The 26084-nt window shown below is 41.6% G+C and overlaps 1 protein-coding gene across 2 annotated transcripts in view; it reads right to left on the bottom strand.

Moving 5' to 3' along the window:
- VWA3B (von Willebrand factor A domain containing 3B) overlaps positions 1–26084 on the bottom strand; it is a 161527-nt gene that overhangs the window by 85035 nt on the left and 50408 nt on the right. For both annotated transcript variants that reach the window (XM_044286819.1, XM_044286820.1), the window contains exons 20-22: positions 13117–13235; positions 6016–6066; positions 3652–3856 (exon numbers count right to left, since the gene is read on the bottom strand). In XM_044286819.1, coding sequence (XP_044142754.1) covers positions 3652–3856; positions 6016–6066; positions 13117–13235 — 375 coding nt within the window. The remainder of the gene's footprint in view (positions 1–3651; positions 3857–6015; positions 6067–13116; positions 13236–26084) is intronic.

Here is a 26084-nt window from a genome sequence, read left to right as displayed (position 1 = left end):
CACCACTGGCCCGGTAGGGAAATTTTAATTGTCATCAATGCAACAGTTGCAATTCACATCAAGGGGGGGGCAAGATTAAATAAAAAGGATAAGTAAATCTTGGATAACCCCTTTAAACTAAATTCTTATCAGTTTTATATGAATTTAGCTATAATAAGTGTTTATGTGCTGTCAGGAGTTATGAGATAAGGGCATGAGCCATCAGAACAGCAAAATGACAGGACTCAGTGTAAAACAGAAAGTGACAATATGCAGATAGAGTGAAATGTAACCCTGTAGGATAAAAACGGGTGAAATTATTATTAAAGACCTATTGAAAAAAATTATTTTATCCCAAAATGAGTAAAATGTAATCGTAAAACAGATTTGCTCCCGATGATGCTGACGGCCTTTAACTTCTGTACTGAAATCATGCAAAACTAAGTAATGCTGAAAACAATGGGACGGGATCATCCAGTACATCCGTGGGGCTCAGCTCCTAAAGAAGAAGCTAAAACCTCTTTAAATGAGTAATGACCAATGTAACACATGAGAAAAATGCTTCTAAAGGAAGGTAAAATGTAATATTACAAAACACAGTACATTCATCAATAACATAAGTGGCAGATGTTCTGAAATAATAGAGGTCTACAAAGAGGACCCAAATAGAAGACATTTATCATAAGAACAATGACCTTGAAATACAGCTGCATCAATGACTAGACAAGCTGTCAAGTGTTCCTTGCAAAGAAACAAAGCAGAATTTTCCTTAAATGTGTACAGCAACATCCGCTCTTCACTTACTGGCATGAAACATCTTAAAGAGGGATCACTGTGGCAGCCTCATGGCCACCGTATCACAGCGGTTCCGGAAGTACTGCACTATAGCTCCCCTGCCCGGGAATCTGCCCTAATGTGCACATACACAATAGGGACAAAAGGATTGAGACATCACTTCTGACAGATTTATAAGGGACTATTATTGGGATGATTATCGGGAATGAATGTTTGTACCACAGCAACTAAGCCACAAAGAGAAATCTTAATGCGTCAGTATACCAAGACATTTTGGACAATTGTATGATGCCGGATGATAACTTTGGTGCACCTTTAGGGTACAGTCACACAACCGTAAGTGTTTTGCAGAACGCACATATTTGGCGCTATATGGAAAGTGCCTATTCTTGTACGCAACTGTGGACAGGAATAGGACATGCTTTATATTTTTGGAACGGAACAGCGTGTGCTGTCCACATCATTTGCGGCCCCATTGAAATGAATGGGTCCCCACCCGTTCCGCTAGAAGAGGTGAGGCGATTGCCTCAGGCAGCACCAGGTAGGGTCAAGAGGGGGGCAGCGGAAGGGGGATTATCTGTTTCTGCAGTATAGTATTGGGAAGCACAATGGGCACAGTATGTGGCGCTGTACTACCCTGTATGTTCTGTAACTCTGTATGTAATGTTTTCCAAGTATGTCTTTAACAGTAGTGCTGGAGGGTAGCGGTTAGGTTAAGAAATTGGCAATGGGGGTTGGGGCGCCATTTCAGTTTTCGCCTCAAGCAGCAGCCCTGCGTTCCGCAAAATTGCAACATGCGCTGTGTCATACATGTCTGAAAATTGCTCTAAAAGTGTCTAAAACACTTACTAAATGTAGTGCAAAGCATATACACCAGTTTTTTTGGTGAGACGTGAACCAGAATTCTGGCGCATTTTGCTTAGTAATTCTCCCCCATTGTGTTTCAGGGCAGTCTCTTCATTGACTATATGGCACTCAGCACTGCATATTCACTAGTTTCTAATGTCCTGTGCCCCTCTATCAGCACCAGTGCTCTAAATGCGAGCGCCACACAGTAATTGAAAAGGCTGTAAGGAAAAATAGGGCCGAAACTTTACCTATGAGGGTATTAGGGTAGATTCCCTTAATGTCCTATAAGTAAGTGGAATTTACTGGTGTCCCTATCAGTCATGATTTTTCCTATCGCTCCCCACACCTCCATTTACATCACTCAGCCAAATGAACATTAAGACATAAACTCATCCAGGCAACTCTGCCATCTACGTAACGAAGGATCAGATGGGTCTCAAGTAGAAAATGTCCATTCTCTATGTGGATGACTGCATCAACCTGAGCTTCTTGCCAGATCCTGCTGAAAGTGGTGGGATCTGTAGTCCAAATTGCCATAAAGGCAGTGTAAGGCTAGTTTCACACTAGCGTTAGTGAGATCCGGCGGTTAATTGGGCCAGGGGGGGGGGGGTGCAATCATGTCGTTTCCGGCAATGCTGGAGCCAGAGAAACCCATCAGGCTGTTCCCTGCTGGAACATCCTGCCGGATCTCACTAACGCTAGTGTGAAACAACCTAAGGCTACTTTCGGATGAGCGAGTTGTACACTCCGGACTCGGAGCGCGAGTATAATACAGCCCCCGTCCTGAACTCCTGGCACTACCAGGGTCTCAGAGCATTACATGGATTTATGATGCTATGTAACTCTTACAGTTCTGGAATGTATTGGATATATACATGAGACATGACTGATACTTGAGACATGACTGATATTAAATAAGCCAGCGCCTCATCTGCAGACAGCTGTTTCAGGGTGATTGCCCCTCATCAGTGCAGAGCAGAGAGTACTGGTTTAACTGGGTGAGAGGCCTGTGTCTTGGTCAAGGGGGAACTAGAGGCAGAGCTTGTTAAAAGCTCATTTGCATCCCTTCCCTGCCAGAATTCCAGAGGAGCATGTATAGCCTATAAGTCTCCTCACACTGATTAAGGTGCTCTCTCCCAAAAGAGAGTTAGTCCCCCCCCTTGCTCGGACACAGGCCTCCCAGTTAAGCCAGTACTCTCTTCTCTGCACTGATGAGAGGCAATCACCCTGAAACAGCTGTCTGCAGATGAGGTGCTGGCTTATTTAATATCAGTCATGTCTTAAGGCTTATTGTAAGAGCTGGACATTGACTTATAGGATAGCTGCCTTACATCTGGTGGCATTAGAGGCAGAGCTTGTTAAGAGCTCATTTGCATCCCTTTCCGCCCAGAATTCCAGAGGAGCATGTATGGTCTATAAGTCTCCTCACACTGATTAAGGTGCTCTCTCCCTAAGGAGAGTTAGTTCCCCCTGATCCTAAATCAATATAATGCTATGTGACCCCGGCAGTGCGAGGAGTTCAGGACAGGAGCTGTATTATACTCACGCTGCGAGTCCAGAGTGTACAACTCGCTCATCTGAAAGCGGCCTTGGGCTTCTTTTTGCTCTGTATACATATTTGACATACTATATCTCAGAAGCCACTGGTTGCTCATATTTTCACTTTGTTAGGACTCGTTCACACGACTGACGTTTTTTGCGGTCCGCAATTAGCGGATCCGCAAAACACGGATGGCGCCCGTGTGCCTTCTGCAATTTCGGAATAGAACAGGAGGCTTATTATAGAAATGTCTATTCTTGTCCGTAAAACAGACAAGAATAGGACAGGACTCCTAATTTTTGCGGGGCCACGAAACGGAGCAACGGATGCGGACAGCACACAGAGTGCTGCCCGCATCTTTTGCAGACCCATTGAAATGAATGGTTCCGTATACGAAACGCAGAAAAAGGCCCGTATACGGAATGCAAAATACGTTCGTGTGAACGAGCCCTTATACTGTAAGATATCTTAGAACAAAATGGTGTTACCTGTGTATCGGACTTTTCAGTCACTGGTTTATTATTGGTGGACTCCTGCAAATCCAAAGCCTGTTGAAGATATTGTTTTCCTACTTGTATTTCCTCTTCAAGTAACATTACATCTTCAGCAGATACAGGCCATCCTAATCGGTCTAAGGCTTGTAGGAAGGCTTCTTTATTGTCCAAGTATGATATTGGAACGTCACTGTTAAAACTTTAACCAAAAGAATTACATTGACAGTGCACTGTGCTTTTAACAAACTGCATACATCGAATAGGGCAAACTTTCAAATATATCATATTAGAGGAAAATGCCTCTTTCTCCACTTATGAGCCTCTTCTCCTCCCCCAATTTTTTAGACTGCTCATTACTGACGGATTATCATATGGGCAGTTTGGATGGCTGGCTGGGGCCCAAGATTCCAGGGGGGGCCCAAAGTGCCCCAAATTGCTGATATCCCAATTTTTCACTGGTGATTTAGGGCCATCTGCTATCAGAGCAGTACAGCCACTACTGCTGCCTGGGGGTCCACTGCTGGTGGTGGTAGCCATCACTTAGAAGGACGCAAACTCAGTCCCCTGACTAGTGTCAGGCCGGTGGAATCATTTCTTGTGTAATATCATGGAGTTACTCTCTCTTAGAAGCTATAGGGGTCATTTATGAACTGATATACGCCAGTTTTATTTTTCCCTGCTCACGCCAGGTCTAAAAGTGGGGCGGGGAAGAGGGCAGGCGACCGGGCCCATCTCATTTATCATTTGCTACACCTGTTTTGGGCGTAGAAAATGTTCTAAATCTACACCAGTAAGGAAGCTGACGTAGGTTTAGACCAGCGGTGGACGCGCTGAAGTTATGTAGAGGCCAGCGCCTGTACATAACTTCAGCAGATCCACCGCTAGAGCAGGGGTTATTAAGACCGGTGTCTAAAACGCGGTCTTAATAAATGACACCGTATGTTTTTGAGGAGCGGTTACCTCTAATGCCAGAGCCAAATTCACGTGAAAGTGCCCATATAGTACCTTGTTCATGCCTCTGTTGTACAGAACCGCAGGAACTCTGTGTGCCAAAGCAGAGGCCCCATGGATATGAAGAAACCAGCCACTTCTCACAGGCATGTACAACTCAATGGAATTGGAATGAAATGTTTGCATAATTGTAATATATGCTTTAAAGGGGTGTCTCACTTCAGCAAATGGCATTTATCATGTAGACAAAGTTAATACAAGGAACTTACTAATGTATTGTGATTGTCCATATTGTCTCCTTTGCTAGATTCATTTTTCCATCACATTATACACTGCTTGTTTCCATGGTTATGGCCACCCTGCAGTCCATCAGTGGCGGTCATGCTTGCACACCATAGGAAAAAGCACTCCCGGCCTATGCGTACTCCCATGGTCCCGTCCACCAGAGAGACAGGAGCCTTTTCCTATAGTATGCAAGCTTGGCCACCACTTTGTTTGTAACCATGGAAACAAGCAGTGTATAAAGTGATGGAAAAATGAATCCAGCCAGCAAAGGAAGCAATATGGACAATAACAATACATTAGTACGTGCCTTGTATTACCTTTCTCTACATGATAAATGCCATTTGCTGAGGTGAGACAACCTTTAAGTCTGTAAATTACTTACAAAGAATCTGTCACCAGTTTTTTGAGCGCAGCATAAACTGGTAAAAGATTCTGAGCAAAAAGCTGGGTCACTTCCTTCAATAGATCCAGCCATTTTGCTAACATCTGTATTAGGGGGACAATATGAATTGGTCAGCATCCGTTCCACAATTTTGCGAAATGGGTGCGGACCCATTCATTTCAATGGAGCCGGAAATTATGTGGACAGCACACAGTGTGATGTCGGCAACCGTATTTCCGTTCTGCAGCCCCGCAAAAAAGATAGGGCATGTACTATTCTTGTCCGCAATTACGGAGAAGAATAGGCATATTCTATCACAGTGCCAGCCATGTGCGGTCTGGAAAATGTGGAACGTACACAGGCCGCTATCCGTGCTTTGCGGATCCGCAATTTGCGACCGGCAAATGTCTATGGCTGTCCGAATGAGCCCTTAGGCATCCCCTTTCCGCTGACTGCTGTAGGAAGAGGGATGTTAATCGGCAGCGGGGGACTAGGAGCATGAGGGGCCAGGAGCTCATAGATATTGGGCCTCCAGAACTTGACCGACACTGGAGCTGCTCAATACTGATTTTAGTAAAACGGCCGGGTCAATTCAAGTAAGACACCCAGCATTTTGCTCAGGGTCTCTCAGATAGGGTGACAGATTCCCTTTAAGCAGCTGTAAACCGCATAGATTCAATTACTATTAACCTTTAATTTACTACAGTCGAGCAAGCAATCAAAATTAAGGGAGGACTTACTTGTCTCTTTCCTCCTGGGATAGAGCCCTCCATACGATTAGATTAAGGCGCCTGGTAAAGGACACAAAAGGTGGATTATCCACAGTGAAGTTGATTAGCATAATATGAGTTAAACAAATAGATTATGCAGTTCAAAGGATAGCTAAATGAATGGCCGAATGACTGATCTGATCTGCATTCCAAATGAGGCAGCATCAGGCCACATCTCGTATCGCAGCTATGAATTATCATCTACATGAAGATATGAGAAAATAGCATCTTCCATCAGTCTCACAATATCAGGATACAAGCAGATTCAAGGCACACAGAAATTAGCCAGGACTCATAGCATCCCCTATGTACGGAGACCTTCAAATCACACCATATCTCATTACCTTTAGTCATGCACAATTCTAAACTCAATGTACATCTTAAAGGCTCGTGCACACAGACCAATTAAGAGTATATTTTGCATACATTACAGTACATAGCAGGCTGCAGAATGCCGTTGTGTGATAAATCTGATGTACTCTATGATGGTCATCTAAGATGAATTATGATCATAATTAATCAACTTTGTTTAGATGATTGCTTAGGAACAACAGGGTGTGCTGCAGACCAAGCTATCAGACAACCTGACTGATGGATTTCATAGTTAACGGAAATTTGCAGCTTTCTATGTAATGTAATACCTGAAAGCTGCAGATGCCAAAGGGTTCACATTTTATTATTAAAATTATAAAAAATATTTTAGCCAATAATAGATGAAATAGATGATAATTCAATGAAAAAAAAATGATCCAAAGGAGTCCATAGTCTTTAAGGATGGGCAAGGGGGAAATGCGTTTCCTTAATAAAGGATCCATACAGACTTAAAGGGGTCTCACTTCAGTAAATGGCATTTATCATGTAGAGAAAGTTAATATAGGACATTTACTAATGTATTACTATTGTCCATATTGCCTCCTTTGCTGGCTGGATTAATTTTTCCATCACATTATACACTGTTTATATCCATGGTCACGACCATCCTGTAATCCAGCAGCGGTGGCTGTGGTAGCGCAATATAGGAATAAGCGCCAGCCTCTCTTGTGGCCAAGACCGCGTGCATAGTCCAGTACTTTTTCCTATAGTGTGCAAGCAGGACCACCACTGATGGAATGCAGCGTGGTCGTAACTAGAGATGAGCACATTTTTCAAAAATTTGATTCGCTGGTTCGCCAATTTTTTTGAAAGAAATTTGGTTTGATCTGAATATATTTGCGGTGAATTTCATTAAAAAAACTGCTATTTCCTGGCTGCAGAGAGCCTTTATAGTGGCATAGAACACTGTGCCTTGCAGTAACACGCATAGTAAGTCTGCTTTGGAAGTGAAATAATAATGTGAGTCAGTATGACATGCAGATGACAGGCGTCGCTCTTAGAATCACTGCACACTTCACTTATTTGGGCAGTCATGGGGCCAAAACTGACCAAATAACTCAAATGTGAACTCAGCTTTACAGGTCGATGTTAGCGCCACGAAGAAGCGCACTCCTTTTACACCGTCATCAGCTGATTCCACAGATGTCTACAGAACCTGTTTCATTAAACGCTTATACAAGTAGAGCCCCCCGACAGAGTGGAGAGGGTGTCAGCAGTAAGTTTGTGTTGAGGTCACTGATTATTTTGCCCTTCCTCTGATCCGTCAGAACAATAACCCCAAAAAAATGGATCCTGTCTGTGGAGCATCCGCCTTCACTCAGTCAGCATATGGTCAGTAATCCATCAGTATTGCTAATGCCAAAAAAAAAACAGGAGTGGATCCAAAACAGAGATGAAACATGAACGGAATATTTGCATGTCTTCTGTGTTTTGTACCCACTTATGTTTTTGGCTACCAAATCACAAGACAATTCTGATGGGACCATACAGGCCTTACAGATGCTACACAGACTGACAGATCAGAAGAAGTGTCAAATAAATGATGATGTCAGTCAAGCCAAAAAGGCTAAATAGTGGCCCAGTCATGAAGTGTGGAGGTGGCGGCGGCATGAGGAGGCCACAGAGTGGCAAGGTGACATAGTGTGGGTCCAAGAAAATTACAAGAAAATTGGGGCTTCTGAGCAAAGTACAAATGTAGCTGGTTCCTTCACTGCCCTGATAATGTGGACTTGGATAAGTCCAAGAGAGGCGGTATATTAGTGATAGGGACCCGTCCACGGAAGACACCTTGACGCCTGGTGGATGGGCCCAACACAAGTTTGATCAAAATGTGCGCTAAGAGCTTCTATTGATCCAAATAGTAGGTATAGTACCACTTGAATTTAGAATGATCCCCATTTCTCAGCTTTACTGCTTATATGTGTGTGCAGCCATTATTTATTTATTTATTATGTTTGCCTTATGGATGTGCACCCATGACTATGATTATGAATAAGAATATGCCAGTCTAAATTTTCTTGTAATATTTATCTGAGGGTGGCGCCTCTTTTAGACTGAGCACACGCCCATCTGCCTGGGGCTTCTGAACAAAGTACAAATGTAGCTGGTTCCTTCACTGCCCTGATAATGTGGACTTGGATAAGTCCAAGAGAGGCGGTATATAAGTGATAGGGACCCGTCCGCGGAAGCCACCTTGACGCCTGGTGGATGGGCCCGACACAAGTTTGATCAAAATGTGCGCGAAGAGCTTCCATTGATCCAAATAGTAGGTATAGTACCACTTGAATTTAGAATGATCCCCATTTCTCAGCTTTACTGCTTATATGTGTGTGCAGCCATTATTTTTTTATTTATAGTGTGGGTCCAACAAGGTGGAGAGCCTGAAGTCATCCTTCTGCTGAATGGTGACAATTCGGCTATCACTACACAAGCAAATGAGCATGCAGCGGGCCATTTGCGCAAGTAACTCGGAGGGACTCCATGCCTCCATCTCCACTGCATACTGCCACGGTGTGTCTGGGTCCTGTCCTCGTCTTCCTCATCTCCCTGTAGCTCCTCCTGCTCCTCCTCGCCTGTCACCTGTGTAGAAAAACCACCCATTTCGCTACACATTGCTTGTGCTCCAATGTCCTCCTCCTCCAGGCTCATGTGGCCGTGAGATGAAGGCACCACATCTCCAGTCCCCTCACCAGCCAGATTTACCATCATCTGTATCAGGACATGAAGCAATGGAATGACGTTGTTCATCCCATAGTCCTGGTGACTGACAAATAACGTGGCCCCCTTAACCCCTTAAGGACACAGGGCGTACAGGTACGCCCTTGTGCCCTGGTACTTAAGGACACAGGGCGTACATGTACGCCCTGTGCATTTTCGATCACTGCCGTGCGGCTGGCAGTGATCGGAACCCGGCGCCTGCTCAAATCATTGAGCAGGCACCTAGGCTAAATGCGCGGGGGGGTCCCGTGACCCCCCCATGTCGGCGATCGCGGCAAACCGCAGGTCAATTCAGACCTGCGGTTTGCTGCGATTTCTGCAGTTTCTGATCCCCGCGGTCCCTGACCGCGGGGATCAGAAACTTTAGGATTAAAAATGGTTTCCTGTATCCCTCCCCCCTGCACCCCTGAGTTGTTCGAGCACGGTGGGAGGTGCAGGGGGAGGGTTGCGGGCGGTGCGGGAGGCGGGCGGTGCGGTAGGCGGGATCGCGATCCCCCGCCCGCCTCCCATTGCGTAATCGTTGGCGTCTAGTGGGTATACCAGGGTGCCAGCACATTGCTGGCACCCTGGTATAAACGGCTGACATCGGTGATGCGATGTCAGCCGTTTAACCCTTTCCATATAGCGGTCCGTACGGACCGCTGTATGGAAAAGGTTAACAGTAAGAGGGAGCTCCCTCCCTCTCCTATCGGGGGGCTGCTGTGCCTTTGCAGTCCCCCGAATGGAGAGGGAGAGAGCCCCCAGAGAGCCCCCCAAGCCCCGTCCTTACCCTTCCCCGTCTGCGCAGTTCTGGCCACTACTGAGCAGACGGGGAAGGTTCCCATGGCAACAGGACGCCTTCTCAGGCGTCCTGCTGTCCATGGTTCTGAACAGATCTGTGCTGAAAGCATAGATCTGTTCAGACAAAGTGTAAGTAAAATACAGTACAGTACAATATATATTGTACTGTACTGTATTATGCAGACATCAGACCCACTGGATCTTCAAGAACCAAGTGGGTCTGGGTCAAAAAAAAAGTGAAAAATAAAGTAAAAATCAAAAAACACATTTATCACTGATTAAAAATGAAAAAAATAAAATTCCCTACACATGTTTGGTATCGCCGCGTCCGTAACAACCTGATCTATAAAACGGTAATGTTACTTTACCCGAACGGTGAACGCCATAAAAATAAAAAATTTAAAACTATGATGAAATTGGAATTTTGCCCACCTTACTTCCCAAAAAAGGTAATAAAAGTGATCAAAAAAGTCGCATCTACGCCAAAATTGTAACAATCAAACCGTTATCTCATCCCGCAAAAATCATACCCTACCCATGATAATCGCCCAAAAACTGAAAAAGTTATGGCTCTTAGACTATGGAAACACTAAAACATGATTTCTTTTGTTTCAAAAATGAAATCATTGTGTAAAACTTACATAAATAAAAAAAAAAGTATACATATTAGGTATCGCCGCGTCCGTATTGACCGGCTCTATAAAAATATCACATGACCTAACCCCTCAGATGACCACCGTAAAAAAATAAAAATAAAAACGGTGTAAAAAAAGCCATTTTTTGTCATCTTCCGTCACAAAAAGTGTAATAGCAAGCAATCAAAAAGTCATGTGCACCCCAAAATAGCCAATCAAACCGTCATCTCATCCCACAAAAAATGAGACCCTACATAAGATAATCGCCCAAAAATTTAAAAAACTATGGCTCTTAGACTATGGAGACACTAAAACATTTTTTTTGTTTTAAAAATAATATTATTGTGTAAAACGTACATAAATAAAAAAAATTGTATACATATTGGGTATCACCGCGTCCGTGACAACCTGCTCTATAAAATTACCACATGATCTAACCTGTCAGATGAATGGTGTAAATAACAAAAAAAAAAACGGTGCCAAAAAAGCTATTTCTTGTTACCTTGCCGCACAAAAAGTGTAATATAGAGCAACCAAAAATCATATGTACCCTAAACTTGTACCAACAAAACTGCCACCCTATCACGTAGTTTCTAAAATGGGGTCACTTTTTTGGAGTTTCTACTCTAGGGGTGCATCAGGGGGCTTCAAATGGGACATGGTGTCAAAAAAACCAGTCCAGCAAAATCTGCCTTCCAAAAACCGTATGGCATTCCTTTCCTTCTGCGCCCTGCCGTGTGACCGTACAGCGGTTTACGACCACATATGGGGTGTTTCTGTAAACTACAGAATTAGGGCCATGAATAATGAGTTTTGTTTGGCTGTTAACCCTTGCTTTGTAACTGGAAAAAAAATATTAAAATGGAAAATCTGCCAAAAAAGTGAAATTTTGAAATTGTATCTCTATTTTCCATTAAATCTTGTGCAACACCTAAAGGGTTAACAAAGTTTGTAAAATCAGTTTTGTATACCTTGAGGGGTGTAGTTTCTTAGATGGGGTCACTTTTTTGGAGTTTCTACTCTAGGGGTGCATCAGGGGGGCTTCAAATGGGACATGGTGTCAAAAAAACTGTCCAGCAAAACATGCCTTCCAAAAACCAAACGGCGCACCTTTCACTCTACGCCCCGCTGTGTGGCCGTACAGTAGTTTACGGCCACATATGGCGTGTTTCTGTAAATGGCAGAGTCAGGGCAATAAAGATACAGTCTTGTTTGGCTGTTAACCCTTGCTTTGTTAGTGGAAAAAATGGGTTAAAATGGAAAATTAGGCAAAAAAATGAAATTCTCAAATTTCATCCCCATTTGCCAATAACTCTTGTGCAACACCTAAAGGGTTAACAAAGTTTGTAAAATCAGTTTTGAATACCTTGAGGGGTGTAGTTTCTTAGATGGGGTCACTTTTATGGAGTTTCTACTCTAGGGGTGCATCAGGGGGCTTCAAATGGGACATGGTGTCAAAAAACCAGTCCAGCAAAACCTGCCTTCCAAAAACCATACGGCGCACCTTTCACTCTACGCCCCGCTGTGTGGCCGTACAGTAGTTTACGGCCACATATGGCGTGTTTCTGTAAACGGCAGAGTCAGGGCAATAAAGATACAGTCTTGTTTGGCTGTTAACCCTTGCTTTGTTAGTGGAAAAAATTGGTTAAAATGGAAAATTAGGCAATAAAATGAAATTCCCAAATTTCATCCCCATTTGCCAATAACTCTTGTGCAACACCTAAAGGGTTAACGGAGTTTGTAAAATCAGTTTTGAATACCTTGAGGGGTGTAGTTTATAGAATGGGGTCATTTTTGGGTGGTTTCTATTATGTAAGCCTCGCAAAGTGACTTCAGAGCTGTAGTGGTCCCTAAAAATTGGGTTTTTGTAAATTTCTGAAAAATTTCAAGATTTGCTTCTAAACTTCTAAGCCTTGTAACATCCCCAAAAAATAAAATATCATTCCCAAAATAATTCAAACATGAAGTAGACATATGGGTAATGTAAAGTCATCACAATTTTTAAGGGTATTACTATGTATTACAGAAGTAGAGAAACTGAAACTTTGAAATTTGCTAATTTTTCCAAATTTTGGGTAAATTTGACATTTTTTTATGCAAAAAAAAATATTTTTTTTAACTTTATTTTACCAGTGTCATGAAGTACAATATGTGACGGAAAAACAATCTCAGAATGGCCTGGATAAGTCAAAGCGTTTTAAAGTTATCATCACTTAAAGTGACACTGGTCAGATTTTCAAAAAATGGCCTGGTCCTAAGGTGTAAAAAGGCTGTGTCCCTAAGGGGTTAAAGGGCCTAAGGAATCTATATACAATTTAAAAAAATGCTACAAAAAAACTCCATTTTTCAATGCAAGCAAAAAATGATGCATTAAATAAGTGAAATTTTTTTTTACATTTTTATGCAAAGTTTTTCAGAGCATCTATACAAATCAAAGTTTGCCCGGCTGTGAGGATAACCATAGACCCGTCACACACATAGGAAAGGTATCCACAGTTGTCTTGTGAAAAAAATAAGGAAAAAATTGTTCTATATGTTGAGAAAATATTCTAATTATAAAATGCACCTTTCATATGACTTAATTGCTTGCTGCAGCTTTTCCTTGTAGTCTGAGAGGTTCACAGCTTGGGGATTAATTAATGTGATAAGCTTTCTGTTTCCACTTACGTGAGCCAGCGGGAGGACCTGAAAAAAATCAGAGGAGGATATTATCATATGCAATTATAGTAGAAAGTGTTAGATCTAGATATTGCACTCCATTCAGGGTCCAATCACTCGGTAAGGTCAAGTCAACTGTGATGTGATCACATCATGGGAACAAATTCTTCAATAGCACGGAGACCCTCAATCCACAAGAGTGTATTCACACACTGCAATGATCTCCTGTTTTTACAATCATATTACAAAAAAAAATTCACTATGACAGCAACATGTGAATAAACCCTTACATCTTGAGAGCCACATTCAAAATAAAAAAACACAACAGCGCCTACTAACAGACTAAAATAAAGTAAAACCACAACCATACAGGTGGCATTGCCTCAAATATAAAAAAAAATGCCAAAGATCTACAGGGGACATATTCCACAGGCTTTTATGTTAAAATGCGCAACAAAAGTGACGCTCGTCTTGTCAGTCTACTGTATAGAAAAGCATAAAATGTATAGGTTAAAGCACTGCTTCTCAAACGGCACTTAAACCCTGGCAATGCCTAACCCATATCACTGTACCTTCCTAGCAATGCAAAAAAAATACTGCTATGCAGCACAAACATTTCCAACATGTAAAAAACTGCATTTAAATACCATCCAGCAGCACAAAACAAATAGCATGTACCACTATGCTCCATTACCTCTCCAGTAGCACCAAGCAAATACCACAGTGCCTTACAAAACATAAACTGGTAAAGCGTTTGATAAGTGTACCTCAAAGGTCATCTCCTGCAATGGGAACAGAGATGGTGATGTTGTGTCCCAACACCCCCCTGCAGGACCAAACAAAGTTCAGTACAGAAAAACATCATCCTACTGCCTTAGACCACCACACTACTAACGTAAGATCACCCCCACCCGAGCACACCTTCTCCCGGCACTAGTAAAGGGCAGCTTGGTGATGGAATTGACCAGCATTACTGTATGCCTGCTTATAACTGTTGTGCCTATGTCTAGCACTAGTTGAGGTCTGGGTCTCACTACATTGTAAGAACAGCTGCATTAAAAAGGTTTTCAAAGATTTTTTAACTAATGACCTATAATCAGTATCTGATTGGTAAGGGTCGCACACATAGGACCTCCACCTATCAGCTGTTTGAGAAGGCACCAGCGCTTGCAGCTTAGCCTAGACCACATGGCATCATGTTCATTGGTCACATGGCCAGCTCAGCCCTAGTAAAGTTAAAAAAAATCGTATGAATTGCTGGTGTATAAACCCATTTCCAACTGATTGTCAGGAATATTGTAAAAGCTAATTTTTTTTATCAGTGTAAAATGAGCATTGATGACATTTGTGGCATCCATGCCTCTTAACTCTAGTTAATGGATGGAGCTTCAGATCAGGGGTCCTCTTCTAAAAGCTCAGTGTTGCCCATTAGGTTGCATTAAAAGGAATATCTATAAAAAAAGGTGATTAAGTAGAAAAAATGAATTTACTTACATACCTGAGACAAAATATTACAAACATTTATGTATACACATGAGTCTCTGTGGACCTTTTTCCACTTAGTGGAGCCATCAGGATGCCGTTTAATTGTCTCTGTTAATTGAGTCTAGAGGTATAAAGTAGTTATCTTACTGAGCCATCCTGCACTAATTAACACAAAGGAGGCTCAAGTGAGAATGTGTATAATTACACACTATTGAGAATATAATATTATACACACACACAATCACTATTTCTAATAATTTACACTCCATCGTCTGGAAAGAAGTCAGCCATATTCAAAATTTTCATCTGATGGTCACAAGTCCTTGACTGTGTATGGTGCAGTTAGCTGTTTCATGAAAAAAGCTTTCCATGAAAGAATGTTCCAAGAGAAAGATTGTTTGTCCCTTGTCTGGTGCCACTGAAAGTATATGGACAGTCTTGGCATACCAATTATCAGGTATTTAAGCCATCGAAAAAACACCCCAAAAAATAACTTAGTTTAATTAGTTTGTCTGTTAATTTATTTTAAAGTCCAATTCTTGAAACTGTTTTCTAATGTATATATATATGCCTTGTGTTGCTACTTTTCTTATATCCGAGCAATTGAAACCTTCCTGCGCAGTAGAATGGTATAGATCAGGGATGTCAAACCCGTGTCCCTCCAGCTGTTGCAAAACTTCCATTATGCCCCGACAGCGTACATCATTCAGGGCATGCTGGGAGTTGCAGTTTTGAAACAGCTGGAAGACCATGAGTTTGACCATTCCTGGTATCATAGATCAGCCCTGTCTAATGTATGTAAGGGCTGACTGAATAGGTCTAAATACAGTGCTCTCTCAAGATACAATGGCCTCAGGATACAATATTTTCATCAGATCCAGCCAATGAAGACAGAATTTTTGCAGCTATTAGATTATTTTCACAGGACACATCTGTTTTTATTATTTGCAATTTTACATATAACTTTCCATCATGTTAATACTCACTATCAATTATGTTTTTCACTTTATTTGTATAATCATGTATTTTATATTCACATTTTTGTACTAATTATCTTTAATAATCAATTATCATGTGGGCATGTACAGTGCCTTGCAAAAGTATTCACCCCCTTGACTTTTTTGTTCAATGATTTGTTAATGTGAATTTTATGTGATAGATCAGAACACAATAGTATAAGTTGGTGAAGTGAAATGAGAAAAATATATAAATAAAACTTGTTTAGAAATAGAAAAATGAAAATTGGCATGTGCGTATGTATTCACCCCCTTTGTTAGGAAGCTTATAAAAAGCTCTGGTGCAACCAATTACCTTCAGAAGTCACATAATTAGTCAAATTATGTCGACCTGTGTGCAATCTAAGTGTCACATGATCTGTCATTACATATACACACCTTTTTTGAAAGGCCCCAGAGGCTGCAACACCTAAGCAAGAGGCATCACTAACCAAACACTGCCATGAAGACCAAGGAACTCTCCAAACAAGTAAGGATTACTGGAGTATCTGTCCATAGGACGACAATAAGTCGTACGCTCCATAGAGTTGGGCTTCATGCCAGAGTGGCCAGAAGAAAGCCATTACTTTCAGCTAAAAACAAAAAGGCACGTTGTGAGTTTGTGAAAAGGCATGTGAGAGACTACCAAAATGTATGGAGGAAGGTGCTCTGGTCTGAGGAGACTAAAATTGAACTTTTCGGCCATCAAAGAATACGCTATGTCTGGTGCAAACCCAACACATCACCCAAAGAACACCATCCCCACAGTGAAACATGGTGGTGGCAGCATCATGCTGTGGGGATAGGACTGGGAAACTGGTCAGTTGAGGAAAAGATGGATGGTGCTAAATACAGGGATATTATTAGGCAAAACCTGTACCACTCTGTTCGTGATGTGAAGCTAGGACGGAGGTTCACCTTCCAGCAGGACAATGACCCCAAACACACTGCTAAAGCAACACTTGAGTGGTTTAAGGGGAAACATGTAAATGTGTTGGAATGGCCTAGTCAAAGCCCAGATCTCAATCCAATAGAAAATCTGTGGTCAGATTTAAAGATTGCTGTTCACAAGCACAAACCATCAAACTTGAAGGAGCTGGAGCAGTTTTGCAAGGAGGAATGGGCAAAATTCCCAGTGGTAAGATGTGGCAAGCTCATAGAGACTTATCCAAAGAGACCTGGAGCTGTAATTGCCGCAAAAGTATTGACTTTAGGGGGGTGGATAGTTATGCACATTGATTTTTTTTAGTTATTTTGTCCTATTTGCTATTTGCTTCACAATAAAAAAATAAAAATAAAAAAAATCTTTAAAGTTGTGGGCATGTTCCGTAAATGAAATGATGCAAATCCTAAAACAATCCATGTTAACTCCAGGTTGTGAGGCACCAAAATACGAAAAAAGTCAAGGGGGTGAATACTTTTGCAAGGCACTGTATATATAGTTGTATTGAGCACCAGTATATTGTTATCACTGCTTGAGAAAGGTCCCATTGAGAGGATTGAAACGTTGCGTTTATTTGGTGAATAAACTTACACTATTTTTGGAAGTGCCGTGGAATTTACTTTTTATCGATTAGAACGTTAGTTATTTATTTTATTTGGAAGGGTGATATCCCTAGGTTAAGGAGAGAAGTGCTTCAGCTCCCAGTAAGAGAGGGTGGATTAGCAGTTCCGAATTGTTTTTTTATTATTTAATAACACAATATAGTCAGATAAAAGGAAGTTTAAAAGGATTAGTGGGGAGGGAGGAATTACTAAAAATGGGGTGGATTGGGTATACGAATCACTTGGAGGTGTTGGAGTCAGGAACACTAGGGGGTAAAAAAAAAAAATCACACAGGAAATAGGATAATGAACTTAATGGAATATATATTGGTGGAAGTGAAAAAAACACTGGATATTAAAGGGTACCTGAAGTACACACCTTTTTGGAAAAATATGAATTTAAAGGAAGTGCAAAAGATTAGGCCTTATATAGATTGGGTTAAAAAGGGAGCAAAATATTTAGCTCAAGTATTTGAGGGAGATAAACTGAAGGACTTCGCTACCTTGGCAATGAAGTTCGGGATCCCCCAAAAGGATAGCTATAAATATTTCCAGCTTAAAAATACCGTTAAGATACCAGTTAATTTAAATAAATATAGAAAAGAACAATCAAATAGAATATATAAATTTATTAACGGCGGAGAAAAAAGCGGAATTACGGCAAAAAGATATGGGATTTTGATGGAGGCAAAAAAAGAACGAATTATAATACTAGCTAGAGGAAAGTGGGAAACAGAGCTCTCATCTTTCACAGAAGAAAAATAGAATGATGCCCTCAGAAGTTATATTAAGGTGTCGGAAAGGGCCGCACATAAAATCTCCCAGTTTTTTATAGTTCATAGGTTACATCGATCCCCCTGGGCGTTAAAGAAAATGGGGGTTAGAACCTCGGATAAGTGCCCAAAATGTAGGCGTGAGAAGGCGGATCTTATACATTGGTTTTGGAGATTTCCTAAACTTTTAAGGTATTGGAAAGAGATTCTAGAGATTACATCAGTATTTTGGGGTATTCAAGTTTTGGAAGACCCCGTAGTCTGTATTTTGGGGGCCATTGCACATCTTAAACTAAACAAAGAGATACAATCGGTGTTGAGCAAAGTACTATTTCAGGCTAGACTGCTTTTACTGCGGAAATGGGTAAATAAAGACCCCCCCTACAGTGGCAGGAAGCAGTGCTCAGTTTGGTTAAATTGGAACAGGTGTCCGAGAGATACGATGGTAGGGCTGAAAAAAACGATAAAATATGGAAGAAATGGTTGGACCAGGTGTTTGGAAAGGAAAAGGAAAATAAATTTTATTTTATTTTTTTCTCTCTTCCTCTCTCTCTCTCTCTCTCTCTCTCTCTCCAAATGGGTGGGGGGGGTTGGTATTTGGGGAAAAAATGTTATTACAAGGTTGATTACTGTAATATGGACCTTTTTTGGATGGTCTGATGTTGTATATGTTTTTTTGTACGATAGATAATAAAAGATATAATAAAAATAAAAAAAAAGAAGGTTGGTGGATGGCCCCTGTAGCCGCTGGCACTCCTGCACATTAACTTATTGCTGTGCTGCCCGTTTGTTTTTTAAATTTTTTATTTATGCATTAGTTGCTAGTTAGCAGCTATTCCTGACTGTTATATGCAAGGACATGTTTTACTGTCTTAGTTATCTGCCTATTTTTCTTAAATCTTCATTTTCTCTTATCTTGGATGACATTTTGGGGCTTTGGAACCAATTATTCAAGTTACAATGGTTTCAACATACAATGGTCATCCAGGAACCAATAAATATTGTAACTTGAGGTACCACTGTATACTTACCAGCATTTAAATCCTGAAAAACTACCCTGGGAAAGTCCCAAAATGCTCTCATTAAGATTGGCTCTGCCTACTTTTTGGGCAACCTACATTTACTTCCCCTCATGATGTATCTCCCCCTTCACTATGAAACACCTGGTAATCTACATATTCTTGCCCTCACCAAAGAACACCAGATAACTTTTCTATTCTACACATCACCACTGGACATCAAGTATCATGTAGTGACCTACATATGTTCTCCTTCACCACTGGTTATTAGGTGACATACCTACTCTCCCCATCACCACGGAACAAAACACAGCCTACCTATTCTCCTTGTTACCACTGGACAACAGGTAACATCCACCTCACCACTAGACAAGTAATCTACCTATTCTTCACTTAACTAATGGACACCAGGTAATGTGCCAATTCTCCATGTCACCTATCCTATTCACTGGACAACAGGCAACCTTTTTGCTAGGTGAAGATTAGAAGACAAATTACAATTCTTTAAAATCTTTTTGCGGCTAGCAATATATAAATGTAAAACCTTTTTGCTTGCTTATCTGGAGGACTTTCTTTCCTTTTTATGGACAGGCTGCAGCTCACATGGGACAATCAAGCATTTGATTCTTCCAGGTAATTCATTCTTGTTAAACCTTTCCTCCCCTGCATGGAAAATAGTCCCTCATATATAGACCTAAAGGCACATGCCTTGACATAAATTAGGCACATCCTCCAGGTGTCAATGTGCCTACAATGAGATCTACTCTAGCTCATAGCTAGAGTAGATTTCATTCGTCATTTACACCAGTAAACTGGAACAAGTGGGGTTTCTACACTTCCACCCCATTGCTCCTCGTTTTTGGAAAATGGCAAGGGCAGTATAGAAACCCCACTTGCCCCTAAATTTGAAATGATGTTTTAAATGTCTCAAACCGGGGGATTGCAACTCTTCTAACCCCAAGTTCTGGCATAAGGATTCATAGTAAATGACCACCATGGGATGTAATGTCCCCAAAATTTACTTTTCCACTAATATAGTAATATATTTCTATTATGTTAAGTCGGAATGAAAGGTGTCTGACCACTTGACGTGCTTTTCTATGAGATCGATATGCTGGCAGTGGTGGAGCAGGGAAGCTAGTGAGCATGTTAGGCTAGATTGAGAAGATGGACCACAAGGATAAACAGCAGTGGGAGCTAGCAAAGATGAAAATGTAATGTACAAAAAATGTACATATTTTTATTGTAGTAAGTCTTCATTTGAAATGCCCTTTTCATCACATAGTAATGCTTTTCATGGGATAACTAATAAGAAGAAATAAAGGTCTGTGCTTGCTATGTAAATCAGTATCATTTATGATCGTATCATGTCACTAGCAACCAAACACTGTTATGGAAATATATCACAGCAGGGCAAATGCTACATTAAAGCAAATAATGTTTTAGAAAAAAAAAAAGAGTATTGAAAGCGGTTTACAGTAAATCGTAGTCAATAATTGTTGGCATGAACAAAAATGAAATAAGAAATAACCTGTAAACAACATGTCCAGTGCAGTTTCGCAGATGAGTATTCTAATGAGGGGTATAATGAATTAATCTCCTGAAATGGATCAAGAAATGTACTCCTGCTATGGCGCTCCTGGGCGCACACACTGGCCTGATGTTAATGAGGGGCTGCCATAGCAACTTAATATGGCTAACGGGAGATGAAATGAGAAGGCAGGGAGATTGGAACTGGCTGGGTTCCTTCGTCGCCAAGAAAATAACCCTGTCACAAATTGGGAATGAGCAGCTGTTTTAGAATATGAAGCAATTCATATTATTTATGTAGATCACTGAAAATATGACATGCTTAATTGTAAATTGACACTAGTCTGCATCAATCTTTTATTAATTTATCACCTATTGACTTTAATAATAAATATAACATAAAAGATATCATGTCAAATGCTGCAAAAAAACTAATCTTGACCATTTTGGCCTGACTTGACTAATCTACATATTGTAGATATGCAGCGCGCCCTTGAGGAGCCAGAGCAGAGGATGGAAGTGGTAGTGGCCCTCTGAGGTCGGTCCCTGCCCGATAATGTTCATGTCTATGTGGGTGCTAGGCAGGACATATGATGGAAATGCAATGGCCAGCATGTGGTGTGAAGAGAATCAGAGACCAGGTCAGATTGAACTTAACAAAAGTCTCTCTTTACTGTGTGCACAATAGGAGCTGTAGTCCATACAGCAGTTATCTGCACACAGTGCAAATTCCTACCAGAGGTCCAAGCATGAGCTAGGCCCTGTAGTTACCCCTTCTCTTGCTAAAGTCCCTCTTATTGCAATCTCTGGCTAGCAACTACAATCTGGAAACTGTGGCTGCAGTGTCCACTAGTCTGCGGTGCATAGGGTGTTGTAACTTGTTTCCCCTTTGCAGCAACAGGGTCTGGAATTCTATAAGCTGGGTTACCTTGCTGTCTATCTCTCTTGCTGTAGACATGCAAATCATCCTCCTTTAGTTCTTGCTCTTTTATCCTACAGTTCATGGAGGCGACAGGGCTCCAGATGCTGGAGTATGAAGGAGAGGAACACAGAGACTGCTCCTTACCACCTCATTCTCTACAGCTAGACAAATTCTGGAACGGGGGAAGGGGGGGGGGGGGCTCAAACCATAAGCTCCAGAGAGGATTGGGCAAGGTTGGTTACCTCTGGCCATGCCTGGGTCATGCTGGAGCAACTGAGTGTGCAGTATAGCACATCAGCACTACAAAGAACACATAAGAATTCCTGATGAAAAATGGCAGTCTATCCAAAAAACTTTGGATGTTTGGCATACACAGCCACCCGTAGCTCAAAGAGTGACGTCACTTGTTGCTCTTGAGGAGTGGCCAGGGCACGCTCCAAGAAACAGATACTGATCTAATATACTCTGGATTTAATCACTGCATTTAAAGAGAAAGGAACGTGCCATAGATCAAGAAACGGAAGCAAGGTAAATACTTTCTTGGATATAATGTTTGAGAATCTGCAGCGATCTTAAGTGGTGATACCAGAGGTGGAGTAGGTGCGGTGTATGCGCGGTATCCATTAAGTTATTTATATAAGTGCGTTACCTGCAGCAGTTGGCGGTACCGCTGCGATACCACAGCAAAGCATAGGAATTGTATAGTGGTGGGGAACGAGCGCCAGTTTATTATTAGAAGAAACCAAACTTTGCAGATACCCCCAGGTTTGGGGTACTGCAGATAGTGCAGTACCCCAGAGGGCTACTGCAAAATTGTTAATTTGTTACTAATGGGTTAATGTCCTTTGTTAATGCACTTTATGTGATGTTTATAATCTAAGAGCTGAAATGGGAATACCGTTTAGCTTGCCCTGCTAAGTGGCAGGAGGCAGACTTTTCTACTCTGGGTCAGGAGCTTGGAGAGCTGTGTTCAAGCTGTCTAATAGAGAGGAAGTATCTGCATGCGCCTGTGCAGAAGTGAGACCTGCTGTAAGGAAGCCTCATTCTTGCATCCCAGCTGCTACTGCTATCTTCTGAGAGAGAAAGAAGAACATATATAGATTGTTGAGGGCCAATTTAATGAACCTGTGCAAAGGACAGATAGTAAGCGCAATCAGATTTATACAGCAACAGGCCATGCTGCTGGTGAAAATGATATATCGCCTCTACCATTTTTACTAAACATTAGCTACTTGCTGGAGGATCTACACCCTGCTGTGGGAACTGCAGTACATAGTGAGGCATTGTGCACCCAGTTGGTTGACTTGGAAAGTAGTTTGGATCTGATAGAGAGACTCAGAGTCAGCAATCTTACTGACGGTTATCCCATGTTCAGCTTTGAAAGTATGTACTCTGGAGAGTCTGAACTGAATGCCACTAGTGTCGCTGTCTATGTACTGCCTAAATGACCTCAGTAAACGGACAGTTTAACCAAATAGGCCTCATTATGTCCATTTTCTTCAATGCTCCACCACTGCACAGTCAATTCACTGCTGCATGGTCCCAGGGAACACCAGAGGGAGGACAGCCACCATGAATAGGGATGAGCGAATCGGCTTCGGGTGAAACATTTGAAGTCGATTCACATAAAACTTTGTCAGACAACAAATAACGCTCCAATAGCTCAATCTTCGGTTAGAACCGCAGTTAGTGGGAACTGAGTCCAATAGCAGACACGGTGGTGAGAAGCGGTATTGCAGAGAAGACAACAAAAGGCAACAAATGATGATGATGATTATGATGATTTGCAGAGACAGAAGCTGAAGCATGGTCATAGACAAGCTAGAAGTCAGAAGCCAGTATCAGATAGTAGCGTGGTACAGTGGATCAGACAGGCTCAAGGTAAGACAGGTCCAGTAGTCAATGCAGGCGGCAGGCAAACAGAATGGTCAAATAGGCTGGGTCAAACACAGTCCCTATATGGGTATTCAAGCACAGCTAACCATGTAGCTGGACCGGGGAACAAGGAACATGGTCTCCTCTGACAGGCTGATCTTGCAGTTCCATATTCCTACTAGGAACAGGGCTAATCACTCTGTTCTGCCCCTCTTGGTAGGAGTGGGCTGGTCCTGCTTCCTGCAAGGAGGGAGAGTTTCTTAGAAGACAATATGGAGAGGAAGCACACTACAGAGCTCCTTCTCATAAAGAGGTTCTCCAGAGAGATCAAAGATAAAACAGCCTCAAGTAAATCATTGAGAAGACAAACAGCTGAGTAAACAGATACAACCAGCATTAACACTGCTGTGAGATGAGGGGCTATGGCTAAAATACCAATTACCCAGACTACTACTAGGCCAGTAAAATACCAGTTCTGAACTGCTGCTATATAACCTGCCTCCATATTACTTACTAGTGCCAGAAAATTGCACTTAAAATTAGCTGCTACTGAATGTACCTGAAGTTCTACATTGCATTTAGTAAAACAGACTTTTAAATATTTAATTCTGGCCTCATTCTTTAATACTACATTTCCACTGCACCAATCCCCAGGGACAAACAGCCTGAAGGAGGGCACCGTGACAACACTTCATCGGGGCCACTACCACTCCCATCCTCTGCTCTGGCTTCTCCAGGGCTCACGGCAAATGGTGTGAAAGGGAACCTGTCACTATAAAAATGCTATTTAAGCTACAAGCAAAATGTTATAGGGCAGGATTTGCTGAGCAGATTCATGTGGATTTTATGGGAAAAGATTCAGTAAAACGCTGAGTCTCAGGAGCGGCAGCGTCTGGAACAGGAGAGGTGAGTAAATATATATTTTTTGTCTGATCTGAGGTCTGATTTACACGGGGGTCTGATCTGAGTTCTGTTTGGGGGTCTTATTAACATTGGGAGCCTGAGTTGAGGTCTGATTGGGGGGTCTTATTAACATTGGGGGTCTGATCTGAGGTCTAACATTGGGGGTCTGATTGAGGCTCTGAACTGAGGTCTGATTAACATTGGGGGTCTGATTGGGGGTCTGATTGGGGGTCTGATTGGGGCTCTGAGGTAACATCTGATGAAAAATATTTTTTTCTCTTATTTTTCTCCTCTAAAACCTGGATGCGTCTTATGGGCAGTTGGGTCTTATATGGCAAAAAAGTTAAGATTCTGCACTGAAATGTTATCACTCACAATTTCAACTCTTAGGCTACTTTCACATTAGCGGCAGCCTTCTCCGGCAGGCTGTTCCGGCGGGTGAACAGCCTGCCAGATCTGTGCTGCCGCTAGTGCACGCGTACTGCAGGGGGTCCAGCAGTAGCACGGCAAATATGCCAAGAGGAGGCCAGAATAAAACTACGACATGCATGCACTAGCGGCAGCACGGATCCGGCAGGCTGTTCACCCGCCGGAACATCCTGTCGGAGAAGGCTGCCGCTAATGTGAAAGTAGCCTTATGAAGACAAACATAACCTGTTACCCTGCTGACCTCACCATTACTATACTCCATGGTGCATATCTGATGTGAGTGAGCTCCCCTATGGAATTGAAGAATGCAAGCTAATAACCCTATTACCACTTACAGGGGACAGAGAATGGCCTTGAGCATTCACAATGACAACAGATCACACATGATTACGGAGATATGACGTGTTCACTTCATGTCAGTCTTTGAAGTGACCAACAGGAGCAAATGGGGTACTGGAGGCTTCATGTGGAGACCATTGATCTAGACCACACATAACATACAATAATATTCCATTATCTTTCACACAATAAGATGATGCCCTGGTAAGCAATAATGTGGGGGGGGGGGGGAACAAAAATACATATCTGTGGCAAAGTAAAGATCTACAGTGTTATATCTGTACAAATAAAGAACACGCTTGTCTGTATAAAAGAATTTAGGAATATGTAAGACCAGTATATTTTTCCTCTAATGTTGCCTTAATTTTCTCTGTGCAGTTGAAATAAAATATAAACCACATATTATGAAAATAAATCACTCATTAAAAAAAAAAAAATACCAAAAAATAGATGTGCAAACTAAATAAAACTTTTTTTTATCTTTTCTTGGGGGGTTATTTTGTTTCATAAAATTGAATGAATGATCTGAAGAAAAGTGAATATAACTATACACAATACTATTAGCAATGCAATGGGTATATTGTGCACCACAATTAAACATGATGTTACAGGGAATTTACAGTATACAGTGGATATAAAAAGTGTACACACCCCTGTTAAAATGTAAGGTTTCTGTGATGTAAAAAAATGAGACAAAGATAAATCATTTCAGAACTTTTTGCACCTTTAATGTGACCTATAAACTGTACAACTCAATTGAAAAACAAACTGAAATCTTTTAGGTAGAGGGAAGAAAAAATAGAAAAATAAAATAAGCACCTTTTGATTTTATTACAGCACTCAGTCTTTTTGGGTATGAGTCTATCAGCATGGTACATTTTGACTTGGCAATATTTGCCCACTCTTCTTTGCAAAAACTCTCCAAATCTGTCAGATTGCGGGGGCATCTCCTGTGCACAGCCCTCTTCAGATCACCCCACAGATTTTAAATAGGATTCAGGTCTGGGCTCTGGCTGGGCCATTCCAAAACTTTAATCTTCTTCTGATGAAGCCATTCCTTT

The sequence above is a fragment of the Bufo gargarizans genome, chromosome 3, assembly GCF_014858855.1.
Source record: "Bufo gargarizans isolate SCDJY-AF-19 chromosome 3, ASM1485885v1, whole genome shotgun sequence".
In the NCBI taxonomy this organism is placed as follows: domain Eukaryota; kingdom Metazoa; phylum Chordata; class Amphibia; order Anura; family Bufonidae; genus Bufo; species Bufo gargarizans.
The sequence above is the reverse complement of the archived record's forward strand: the minus strand, read 5'-3'. Positions and strand labels throughout refer to the sequence as shown.